This window comes from Uloborus diversus, unplaced genomic scaffold, assembly GCF_026930045.1.
Source record: "Uloborus diversus isolate 005 unplaced genomic scaffold, Udiv.v.3.1 scaffold_14, whole genome shotgun sequence".
Taxonomy (NCBI): Eukaryota; Metazoa; Arthropoda; class Arachnida; order Araneae; family Uloboridae; genus Uloborus; species Uloborus diversus.
The window spans coordinates 2,245,664-2,259,468 of NW_026558098.1; the positions used below are offsets into that span (position 1 = coordinate 2,245,664).

The following is a 13,805-nucleotide window of genomic DNA, read 5'->3' on the forward strand; positions in this document are numbered from 1 at the left end:
TTGCGAATTTTTCGGATAGTTGATGGTGGAATCTAGAAATTGTTAAACGCAAGACTCAAAAATCGAATTTCTATTGGTATGAACTTTATGCAAAAGCAGTAGTTATATCAATAACTACCGCAATCGCAAACACTAAACCAAAACAAAAAATTAAAAAAAAAAAAAAAAACGCATTCCTGAAAACAAATTCTTTTATACATTAGAGTAGAAAAATCGTACATTTACGTTCAAAAACTTGTTTCTTGCACTCCCTTCATTTTCTTCCGTTTTAAAACATGGAAAAGTAGTGGTTTTTTTTTCCCCTTTACAAAATGAATGTGACGGTCTCAGGTCTTATGGATAACTTTCAATAATAAGCATTTCTGAACTATTTTCTTCTTATTTTAATATGTATTACTATTTATTATAGTAATTTAAGTTTCATACACAATCGGCCAATAGCACTTCTTAGCGATCCAGAAAACCGGGAAATTCATTTATCCGGGACAGCGTTGGTCCCGAACTTCCCGGATAATTGGTTCTCTACTGTAGTTAAAACAGGGCCGGATTTAGGTGGAGGGCAGGCAGGGCTACTGCCCTGGGGCCTCCACAACAAAAGTGCCCCTACAGTAAAATTTTTAAAAAAATCCTAACTTTCACGGGTCGGCGAATTTTACGTTTTTTCTCCCAGACATTTTTTTTTTTGTATTTCTACAAAGAATGCTTGCACAAAAATAATATTCAGGGGTGATTGTGTTCCGGTATTTTACCGGATTTCAGGTATTTTCGTCCTGATTTCCGGTATCTTCATCTTCGAAAATACCGGAATTTCTATATTTTCAGAAAAACCCACTTTTGTAAAACTTAGGGCGATGTTTAATGAAACACCAAAAGTCCAAATTGAAGACGTTTTGTATGGTATAAAGCGTAAGCTACGGTCATGTTTTGTAAACTCTATGGTAATTATCGAAGAACAGCTGGAGTGGGGGATGGAATAAAGGCTAGATAAGAAGAATCTTTGAAAATTTTCAAGAAATGAGAAACATTAAAAGAATTTAACTCCCACCATGCACATGGACGTATTAAGTCCAATTAAAACTTCGAGTTTTAGCCCCAACAAATAATTATGTATATAAATTATTTATATACATAATATAATGTGTACATACACGTAATATGTATATATATATGCCCATCAAAACACTTTTTCTTCTTGGGGTAAAAAAAGTTCAGGTATTTTTTCATGGAGTCACAATCTCATCTGAATATTATTATCGATATACCAGAGAGCCCTGATTGCAAGTATCCATTTACTATCAATTTTTCATTTGATCGAGCGTTTCAGTGGCAATATATATTTTTTTAAATTCATTTAATTTGTAATTTGTACCTATGAATTAAAGAGAAATAAAGTAAGTAAAAAAAATGCGAAAAATGGTTAACTTTGTAGGTCATCCTTACAACTTCTCGCTTCCTGAGCTCAAAAATTTAAAAATTATTTGACAAAATGACTTGAATGGAAAATTTTTTAATCGAAAATATCGGATACATACAAACATATCAAAATATTCGGATATATATCAAAGTATCGGAAATTTCCGAAAATAGGATGATCTTTTCGAACCCTGATTAGGGGGCCTCTACTCCTTCGTTGCCCCAGAGCCTCTACACTTCCAAATCCGGCCCGGAGTTAAAATCTTGAGCTCGGTTAAGATATTGTACAATCCCGATTCGGAATGGGACTATTCGGCGCGGCCCATTTCAATACGACCTGTTCAAAAATCGAAATTGTCAGCATGTAAATCTGCCAAACATTGCTTCAAAATTCAAGATATCTTTTGTTTTTTAAAGTTTTGTAAAAAGTTTTATGAAGTAATATTTTTAAAGGTGTATTTTGTTTTCTTTTCTATTATTAGTTGATAACATGTAAATTTAAAAACATCTTCATAATTTTTCGAAGTAGATAAGTTAGGAAACAGCATTGACATTTTTCTATGAAATGTAAATAAAAAACTCATTCAATTTAAATTGATTTTTTTTCGTTGCTGATCATTAATTTGTGCACTTACTTAAATATCTTTTCTATAAAAAATTAAAAAATGTCAACTAATAATAAGATGAATTTTTTATATTTTTTATTGGAAAAAGTTAACGTGTTGAGAGACTCACACGTAACCCTGCTCTCTACAAAGTTAAGTTGTGTAGTGCGCTTTGAACACAGGATATACAAGAAAAAACTTTATTATGTAAAGATTATTATTATTTATTGCTTTTAAGTTTCGTAAAGACTAATATAATGAACAAAAAATATTTTAAACTTTTTTTAAAATAAAAATAAAGTCTTTTTAGTTCCTGTAACTGTTCTATAGCACTAAACTGTGACTGACTATTTCGTAACATTAAAAAAGGCAATAAAAATAATAATAATAATAAAACTATTTTAAAAAAAGTAATTTACAAAAAATTTATAAATTGATTACAGAAAAATAAGTGTTTAGAACTAACTTTAAAAAAAAAAGATTTTTTTGTCAATAAAAAAAATCAAACATTGCCCTAAATTTACCTTGATGTCCGTACATGGGTTTGTAATAGTTAAGTCGAGCTTTCGGGTTAGTTTGAAACGTGTTTTCACGTGAAGAAGACTTATGAAATTATTTCCAATAGCTGCTACAACAAAGAAATAATCATCACAGAAACACAAAACGGCTCAGCATTGATTAAAAAAAAAAATCGACAAAGAAGTAGGATTGGTACTGGCATTATTTGCTAATTTTTCAAGATATTTTCTTTTATGTTATCGCAGTAAAACATACGTGGATCACATATGCCCCCTCTTTTCCCCCGCTGTAAATTTTAAAATAAATTTGAACTAGCTTCTAGAGCGCTAAATTCACATTCTTCTTCCAGAAATCTTTTTCCTTCTTTGAACTAAAATTTCTGAAATTCATAAAGTTCAGAATGCAAAAATCTGGCGCCGAAACGGTCAGCGCCAAATCGTAACAAACCCATCCGGATTATACAGAGTGTTCTGTTTTAACATGCAAGACATTTATTTTGCAATCGTTAATCCTAGATGTATACTTCCAATGGAAAAATTTACAAAATCAGATGCAGAGATAAGGGATTAAAAGTTTGAAGTAAAAATGAAAATAAGTCAAAAAATACAAAATTTAACTTTTTACACGGGCCCCAGATCCCCCAACTTATATTTAGGGAAATAATCCCCATTGAAAAATAATTCCAACACAAAAAGTTTGAAATTAGTATGACCAATATTCACCGAGATATGAATGGCAGCGTTTTGTAACTTACACCACTTTTCACTCGCCGTCAATAACACCTTTTAGGGGAATATATAGCAGTTAACAAGTGTTTAAAATTATATGTGTGCATAGAGTGCGATTTTTCAAATTGTTCCAGGTTTGTAGTGTGTTTCTGCATATCACGGCATAACATTTGCATTTATTTTTGAATAGCAATGAAAAATATAAATACTTTGTCTTACTTTGACAACCTGTCATTCTTCTGAAAGGGCGATAAGTACCAATCTCATCTTCTATGTGGTCCCTTAAAACTTTGAACTCTAATATCTGCTGAGTTTTGGTTGCACAAATGCCAAGTTTTTTTGTGTCAGTATAAGTTTTTAATGGAGATTATTTCTCTAAATATTAGTTAGGGGACCTAGGGACCATATAAAAAGTTAAATTTAGTATTTTTTGACTTGTTCTTATTTTTGCTTCAAAATTTCAATATCTTAATTCTGTATTCAGTAAGTTACCCACCTATAGCCAGGGCTAAGGCAGAAATACGTGAAATACACCGCCTGCTCAGTCATTTCCAGCCGAGGACTGCAGTTTCGTGCTTATTAGCACTCATCAGCCTGGCATAGGACCTCCAGCTCAGTTAATCCTATTTAAATTTTATTAGTATTTAATTAGGAATTAAATACTAATAATAATTATTATTAGTATTTTAATAATAATAATTATTACAATAATTATTATAATAATTATAATACTAATTATTATAATAATACAATAATTATTATTATATTAACCCCGGTGTATCCTCATAATATTATAATACCATATAATATCCATAATATTATAATACCGATAATCCTATTATCGGTAAGGCTCAGTCACTTTCCTATGCCGGGCTGATGAGTGCTAATAAGCACGAATCTGCAGTCCTCGGCTGGAATTGACTGAGCTGGCGGTGTCTTTCATGTATCTTAATTCTGTATCTGATTTTGAACATTTTTGCAATTGGAAGTATACATCTAGGACCGGCAGTTGCGAAATAAATGTCTTGCAGGTTAAAACGGAACACCCTGTATAAAAAACAGTAAAATCTTTACTAATAATAAAGCAGAAAGTCTCTCTGTCTGGAGGATGTCTGGATGTCTGTGATGCGCATAGCGCCTAAACCGTTCGGCCGATTTTCATGAAACTTGGCACAAAGTTAGTATGTAGCATGGGGGTGTGCACCTCGAAGCGATGTTTCGAAAATTCGATCTGGTTCTTTTTTTATTCCAATTTTAAGAACAAAAAACTATCATAAATTACGAAATTATCATAACGTGGAACCGTAAATGGGCACAAGCCAATTGGCGAGACACGAAATACTCATAATGTGGAACTGTAACGTCGGTACGAGCCAATTGGCGAGAAAATTCACCATAGATTATTTGTAAATATACAGGCGAACCAAATGACCTTTAATTTTTCTATTACGGGCGAAGCCGTGCGGGTGCCACTAGTATGTAATAAAACTACTAGACTCAGTAGCGCAAGAGCCCATGGGGGCCAAGGACTACTGTGGCCATGTCAGTTTTTGTGACTAAGGACTCTGGGGTGCGAGGCCAGTTTAATTAGTAAAACAGTATAATTGTGCAAAATAAATGAATAAACTCATAAACATATGACATAAGAACAATTTTTCACTTCCAAATTACATTAATGCATGGCAAAAAAAAAAAAAACAACGAAAATTATAAATATACTATGAAAACAATACAGGGTGTCCGAAAAGTCCTTGACACATTTAAAAAATTCATAGAAAACCAACAAATTGTCGTATGAATTAGCGGTTTGCACCCTAATACTTCACAGGTTCAAGATTTTTTATGACATCGAAAAAAAAAAATGAAAAGGGGGAAAGAAAGAAGAAAAAAGGCATTCTGCAGCCAGGGTGTCAGAATATGCTATGATTGTAATTCTTCATTTAGTAATTTTCATTCCTTTTTGCGTTTTCCCATGTCAACAAAAACGATTTAAAAGTTACTTTTACGTTAACTCAAAAGAACGCTATTCATTGCAGATTAAAATAAAGTCCTTTTTACGTCATTTGGGGGGAAAATCCAGTATTTCCTAACTCAAATTAACAAAAAAAAAAAAAAAATTCGGATCTTCAAATAATTCGTTAAATACGGATTTATTATTCGTTAAATAGGGGGTTTTGCCTTCATTATAGTCAGGGAAAACTAAAAATTCGCTAAATCTCGACATTCGTTAAATAGAGGTTCATTAAACTGGAGTCCGACTGTATTTTTTACTGTGAATACTATTTTGCATTGAAAAGCTTTGAATCAAGGTGGGAAGATGCAAAAGTTTTAAAATTTAATTTGCAAAAAAATGCTGTTATGATTCACATACAGCACTATGGGTTCTTCAAACCAGCACAAGTTACTGTTTACTTCTGAAAAGTTATGCAGTTTCTAGGACGGATACAAGGTGGGGGCGATCGCCCCTCCCTTGAGGGATCCTCCACCGATAATTTTTCCAAAATGAAGTTCAAAAAACGCAAATTTAGACAAGTTTCATTGATGTTAGGAGACAGAGAGGTTTAGGTTTGGGACCATATCCCGGAACTGTTTCGGAATTGAGACACAGTTCCAAACCTTTGTGATCAGTATTTTTAAATCAGTATACATAGTAAAAACTAAGTAATAAAAATCTATCTCCCCTCCCTTGAGAAATTTCTGGATCCGCCCTTGTGCAGTTTATAGAGAACTAGCTGTACCTGACAGCGCGTTGCTACGCCAACAAAAAAATACATCATTATACTGATTTTCATGACAATCGGTTGAACGGGGCAGAAGTCGCTACTCTGCAGTGCCACCTGGTGGCGAGTGGCTTCAATGAGCATATTATGCACCTTCTCCGTGGAAAAATACATATATATAGCAATTCTCATAATAATCGGTAAAGGTATCAAGTGAAGCCGTGACTATACTCAAATTTTGTGTACTCACGCAGTTTGCAAGATCAATCCATCGCTAAAAATATCAAATAGAAAAAGTTTTAAATCCCCCCGTTGCATAAAACAATAAAGAAAGAATTTATTTGTTCAAACTCAAGAAAAATGGCAACAGCTAACTTCTTATCAATGAGATCGAATTAATTTCTGCAGCCGATCATTTTATTCGTATTCATCCAATGGATTGTGACTTAAATTGGAATAAAAAAGGAACGATCGATCGGATTTTTTTCGAACCGGTCTATGAACATTGCCGGTACCAAAAATAACAATCGGTGAAAGTTTCAGCCAAATCTGCCGGGTAGTTTTTGAGTTCATGGATGACATACAGACAAACATTCATTTATATATATATAGATTTCATTACAAGGATCACCACTTTAAAGCTACTCTACGGTAGTAGCAATGAATGGAGGGACGGCAAAATGTTCCATCAACGTTTTAAACTTTAAGTGACAAAATCAAACCAGAAAATGGCTCTTACCCGGATTCCCTGCTGTCGTCGGGGATGATGGTGTCTTCTGTTCCTCCCACAGCAAGGATACAGGACTGGAAAAAAGAACGAAGACCATTAATCTAAATAAAGACACCTATGGCCACTGTGCTACATTATGAAATAGGATGCGATTCGCCATAGGCTTTGTGTCAGAGTGTGTGGTGCAGCCGATGAATACGTTTTACACATGGGCGCATGGGCGGATTTATGGAGGGTCAGAGGGGGGCAATGCCCCTCCAGTTTTGGAAGGACTTTATGTAGTAACAACACATCTTCCAAAAATTTTTATAAAAATCATTATTATTTTTCTTTTTTGAGTAGTTTAGAAGGACATGGGTGGATTTATAAGAGGGGGGGGGGCATAGGGGCAATGCTCCCCAGTTTTGGGAGGACTTAAAATAGTAACAACACATCTTCCAAAAATTTTTATAAAAATCATTATTATTTTTCTTTTTTGACTAGTTTAGAAGGACATGGGTGGATTTATAAGAGGGGGGGGGGCATAGGGGCAATGCCCCCCAGTTTTGGGAGGACTTAAAATAGTAACAACACATCTTCCAAAATCTTAAAACAAAAAAAAAATATTATTATTTTCTTTTTTGAATAGTTGGATGAAAATGAAGAGAAGCGATTGTCCTTTTCTGATGTGAGAAAAGAAAAAAAAAGAATATTAAATACAAATAGTACAGCTTTCACTGGGGTGCTGAAAATATGCCTAAATTCACTTTTTTGGACTGAAAACCGGGGAAGAAACCCCCGAAACCCCTATGAAACTCAGAATTTTATTGAATGATACTAGCCTGCGTGCCCGGCGTTGCACGGGCTACTTAAAAAATGAAAGAGATGTCCAATTGATGTTTTTGTATTACTCTGACATCAGTTTCTAAAGCGCTAAGGAGTAAATAAATATGCGTAATGCAAGGTTTGAATAACACCAGTAGAGCATATTTTTGGCAGAAACCTCTTTAACGTTAATCATAGTTATCAATGATACAAGTTATGAGCATTTTCAATTAGCAAAAGAAGAAAATATATGCATTATCAACTATAATCTGTACTCACGTTAAAATGAATTACATCTGATAGACCAATTTATGTACAATTACAATTAGCTTTTTACATAAAATGACACGCACTTTTTGGTTGATTACGTGAAACTAAAGCACCGAGACTTATTAAATACCAATAAGTATTAATTTAATATCAAGCCATCAGATTCCAATTAAGCTTTAGTTAAAATCCTTTTTGTTCAACTCTGTTTCACTTAAAGAAATCCAAACAATCTTAATTTAACGTGTTCTTTTAACGATACAAACTGTATTGCAAAAATCGAAACAGGAAGGAAAAAGATTTATTACAATTCGAAAACTCACCCATGTGACGGGAAAAAGTCCAACAAAATAAACATAATTAGTCGCACATCCTAAGTGTACCCAAATATGAGGCCGGTGAATGATAAACTTACACTTCAATCAATAAACATTACTAAAGAAACATTTTTCATATGCTGAAAAGAGTTAAGAACGTTGAATATGAAAAAATAAGAAAGGACAGACGATGAATGTGCGAATAGAGCAACCAGCCAAAAAAATCTCTTTTGACACAATTATTAGAATTTTATTTGCTCACCCATATGCAAAATGGCAACAGGAAAGAAATAAAAATTCCTGAATAGCGTCATGTTAATTAACGTTTTAATTAATATCTCTGCTAATTAAAGTCGTACAATTATGAGATTGGTCCTATTGTTTTGTTTTGGAAAATTTCGAATGGATCGGTATCTCGTTTGACTCCCGATTCGCAGTGGTTCTCGAGAAGATCGATCTTCAGACAGACAGACAGACAGACGGACGCGAACAGATTTTAATATTATAGTGGATATTTTACAATGCCCATAGCATCATTATATTAAAACGAGCTGATGTGTGCATCACATGACTTCCTTTTACTCCAATTTAATGTCATTTCACCATTATTGGCAATTTTAATGTGATTCAACAGTTAACTCTCTATACCAACAGTGACTATCTAACTATGACCAACAGTGACCAAATTAAAAAAAAAAAAATCGCCAAATTTGTCGCCAAGTTGGCGACCAAAAGACTGGTGATATATCACCAAGTGTCCGCTAAATTATAACACCACTTGAGTTTACATTGAAATTAATAATGATTTCCCCCCCAAAAGGGGCAAAAGACCCCCTTAGGAACATCCGAATGCAACCAAAACGGAAAGTGCACAACTAGGCTGCACTAGGAGTCTACATAACAAATTTCAACTTTCTAGGACATACCGTTCTTGAGTTATGCGACATACATACATACATACGTACAGACAGACGTCACGAGAAAATTCGTCGTAATTAACTCGGGGGTCTTCAAAATGGATATTTCGGGTGTCTGTACGTTCTTAGGTATATATCCACGTGTGATCGGGTCAAAAAAAAAAAAAAAAAAAAAACATTCATTCAGGGGTGAGAAAATCGGAAATGAAGGCCGATTTTTGAGTGAAAATTTTTTCTCGAATACAATACTTCCTTTTTTGTAAAAGGAAGTAAAAATTAACTAACAAAATGCAATTTTGCAATGTTGTCTCCTAATTTTCCAACTCTTCAGAGAAAATTCACTGGATGAGGACTTTTTTGGAAAGGTTACATGAACCTCCCATGGGGTGTCGCTGATTTTTCATTGTACACAACTTGAGCGGAAACTGCATTTCAACAGGTGGGCAGTTTATTGATCTTTGAACAAGTAGCAACTACAAGCAGTTGCAAAGAAAACTCAAAATTAGCAGCATGAGATACTAAAAAATCTTATTTAAGAAAGATAATTATAATGAAATCTATTTAAAAACAAAGAAAAGTTTTTTACAATTACAGATATCAAACTGCTTTTAACAACATTTATTCTCCGTATATCTATGCTCAAGACATACAAAGAGACAAAACTATTTGTTAGCAATGCCTAGTTATAAAATAACATGACATTAAACATCAGCAAAGTTTGGACAAAGTTAAATTAAAAATGCAGCAATAAAGTACTTCTATTTACATTTTTTTTAAAATAAAATTTCTTTTAACAATCGGGTGATATTTTTCACAATAAATTACTAGGTTGCCATAAATGTAATTTTTAAAACACATGCAGTAGCAGCTTTTAGAGGGGACCTAGGGGGCTTGAGCCCCCCAAAAGGATGAATTAATTTCACTACTTTATTTATTACTTTTTAATTGACCTTTCTTATGCCTTTTTTACGTAGTTAATTAAATAGAACACAAAATACACACAGCATATTTTGAATAAAGCATTTTTGTTTGCTAAAGAAGTATTACTGGAGTCAGAAGCCCGGAGTTGCAGAATACATTTAACTCATTGGCTTCAAATTCAAGAGATTCGTCCATTAATTCTTCTTTGATGGAATCAATAATTGACATTAAAAAAATATATAAATGTGTAGGCGCACCTAAAAGAGTCATTTTAGTTCAGGAACCAATTTGAGAAATAATAGATTTCTTTTTCAGCTTATAAAAAATGCAAAATGAAAGAAATCAAATGGTCGTTTCTTGGGAAAAACATGATTTTAAATGGAAACGGCATGTAGTATCAATATGTTATCTCAACTATATGATGGCTTTAAGAAAAAAAAAATCACCAACTGATTTAACATTTACACAGAAACAGTTTCCAAATTCTTCAGTAAAACTTATATGTTATGAAGTTATGATTTTGTTATTAAATTAATTTAAAAAAACTCAAATGAGGTATGGACTTACTTAATAACCTTGCCCTCGTGTTATAATCATTATGACAATGCTCCTAGGTAAAGCCGCTCATTGTCTAGCATCTCGGTGACATTATATTGGGTTTAGTATTTAAATGGCTTGAAACGTTAAAGATGTATTCCGTCTACATTCAAAGTATATTAGTGCATAATATTAATGTATGTAGAAGTAGATTCATTGTCCTAAAGGAATCCTATTAAAAAAAAAATTAAAAAACATACTTTTTAAAATAAAGTCATTAAAACTTTGTTATGAAACATCGAAGGCAGCATGGGGGGGGGGGATATTAAGATGCTTGGGTTTATCAATAGATCTATTTCAAATAAATCTAAAGAAGTTCTTCTGCCATTATATAGAAGTTTGGTAAGACCCCATTTGGAGTATGCTGTTCAGTTTTGGTCTCCTTATCTTAAGAAAGATAATAATGTATTGGAAAGGGTTCAAAGGCGGGCTACAAGGCTAATAAGTGGACTTTCTCACTTAGACTACGATTCCAGGCTCAGAAGGCTTAAAATGTACAGTCTTGGGCAAAGAAGAGACCTAGGGGACATGATTCAGTTGTTTAAATTTATTAAAACTAAAGATGTTACGGGGCTGAAGTTTAGCTCTGAAAACAGGACGAGGGGTCATTGTTTTAAGCTATTTAAATCTCAGGCTAACATGGATATTAGGAAAAATTATTATTTCAGCAGGGGAGTAGAACCTGTGAACAGCTTACCGGAAGAGGTGGTCATGAGCAAGGGAGTAGATAGTTCTAAGAGGGCCATTGATCTTCACTGGGGATTGTAAATTGACGAGGACCAGTCTAGCTGGGCCCAGAGCCTGTTGCTGGTCGTCACTTTTGTATTTGTATTTCCCGTGCCCCCTCCAAAAGATTTTTCTGTATCCACCCCTAAACACATGGACTTCTGAACTGCGAAACATACAACTGCAGCATTTATTTTTAAATTGAGAGAACTTTACCGACTGCATAGAATAAATCTTGAAACATAATTGAATAGTTCCCTCATTTATAACATTTCGCATTGCCATTGAAAATATGTGGAGCATTGTCTTCTGCTTCATCTTCAACAAGCAACGATAAAATTAAAATTTTTCAATCTCGCCGACTGAGTCGCAACTGTAGACTCAAGAGGGAAAATTGAAAATCCTTTTAGAAGCCTTATATTATCAAAAATGAATGTCAAGTATTTTATTTGCTACTAGCAGTACCCGCATGGTTTTACTCATACAGTAGAAGACCGTTATAACGCCGACCTATATAACGCAATTCTCTATAAACGTCCTCTGTTTTGTCTTGCAAACATAAAAATTGTTAGGCAACTTAAATTTTGAAAGTTTTTCATCTTTCCATCTTATTTCAAAGCTTATAAATTGAAAATGAGTACTCATAGTAAACAGAAAATACCAGATGGCTCTTGAAAATGCAGCTGTTATGCAAACCATGAAGCAAGCAGAAGTACAGGATTTTGATTGTGAAACATATTTATTTGTGAATAACTAATTGTAATATTGGGGCTTTGATACTCATTGCAGATAAAACTCATTCTGAAGTGCTATTATATAGATATAGTCTGAATATTAGTTTCAAAAATTTGAAATGATCTATATAATGCAAAAACCTGTATAATGCAAAAACTCTAGTCCCAAGGTGTGCGCTATAACGGTCTTCTACTGTAGTAGAACATTAATAGATCATTTGGTTCGCCTGTATATTTACAAATAATGGATGATGAATTTCTCGCCAATTTGCTATGATCGTTTGCTCACCCATGTTAAGGTTCCACATTGTGACAGTTTGGTAATTTAATCGTCCATGTAATTTTAAAATTAAAAATTAAAAACAAAACCCGACCGAGTCGCAACTGTTGAATCAAGGGGGAAAATTGAAAATCCTTTTAAAAGCCTTGTACTATCAAAAATCAATGACAAGCATTTTATTTGCTATTGAATAGAAACTCTCAACGGATAAAAAATTTAAATCATTGCATTTTATTTCCTTGTCGGCCAACAATGAATTTGGTTACTAATCGCCGAATGAAGGCTGAGCCATATTTAAAATCTGCTTTAAAAAACGTTATAATTCGAATTCTATGAAACATGGAAGTTCCAAACACATTCTATCAGACGCGGAAAAAAGTTCTCTTTATTTTGGTATTAAATTTAAAAATTTTTAACTATGTTTTCACTGCAAAAATTTTGGAAAACCTTTTAGAGATTTTTAATTAATATCTTCGTTAATTAATGTTATCCAAAGATGCAACCTAGCTAAGAAGACTCTCGATCAACTCTCCTTTGGAACAAAAAAAAGTTTTTCAAAATCGCTCCATCCGTTTAAGAGCTAGAGTGTCACAGACAGACACAGAGATACACAGGCACGTCAAACCCATGGGTGCAAGTTTGGTGATGTGTTCAAGACAGAAAATATTTTGAGCCTCCACATGCGTGCTTAAGGAAACCTTTATGAGCATAAATGTTTGTAGATTTTGACTATGGCACAAATCTGTGTTTACTTTGAATTTTTCGCTTTTGACATTTTTTGACGACATGGACCTAGTTTAACTTGTAATACATAAGCGTTTTGATATCATAGTTAAAAAAAACCTAAAAACCACACGGTGGTCTGGGGGCTCTCCCCCAGAAATGTTTTTTAATTGAAGTCCACAAAACGCAATGATAGGCCATTTTGGTAAAGTTCAGGGAAAGGAGGGGTTCAGGGACTCTCTTACATCAATTTTTTCAAACTGATAGTCCCAAAATCACAATATTGGGCGATATTCAAAAATATTAAAGAAAGAGGGGGGGGGGGGCGCTGGCTCTCCCCGAAATTGAAGCTTTGAAGATTTTGAAATTGAAGCTTTAAAAACGAAACTGTACACCATCTTTCATAATATTTATACGTTTTTTGAATGCATTATCGAAGGGATGGAGTTCAAGAACTCTCCTTCCGCAATATTTCAAAATTGAAGTTCCAAAAACGCAATTTTAGACGATGTTGGATGATGTTAGGGGTAAAAGCGTTCGGGGCTCCAAGCCATTAGTTTTTTAAGTGATCGTAAACCTTTTTATTGCAGCAATAAAATCGCTTAGGACATAAGATTTTCACTTTTACAACATAAATCAGTTCTGATCGGAAAATCTACCCAAGATAGCGCGAACAATCCAGAAAAGAAAGAAAGGTGTCGGAAAGGTATGGACGATTAATGAACTGGCACCATCGCCCTCCTCCCCAGTCTTCATTTGTAAAAGAATTCTTTTATATGATAGCAGGTGGTAAAGTTAGAGATT

General features: G+C 33.7%; 1 protein-coding gene across 1 annotated transcript in view; it reads right to left on the reverse strand.

The window, feature by feature from the left end:
* Positions 1-13,805, reverse strand: part of LOC129232800 (dihydrolipoyllysine-residue acetyltransferase component of pyruvate dehydrogenase complex, mitochondrial-like) — a 56,505-nt gene that overhangs the window by 790 nt on the left and 41,910 nt on the right. Inside the window, exon 11 of the mRNA XM_054866900.1 lies at positions 6,725-6,789. Within this exon, the coding sequence (XP_054722875.1) occupies positions 6,725-6,789 (65 nt within the window). The remainder of the gene's footprint in view (positions 1-6,724; positions 6,790-13,805) is intronic.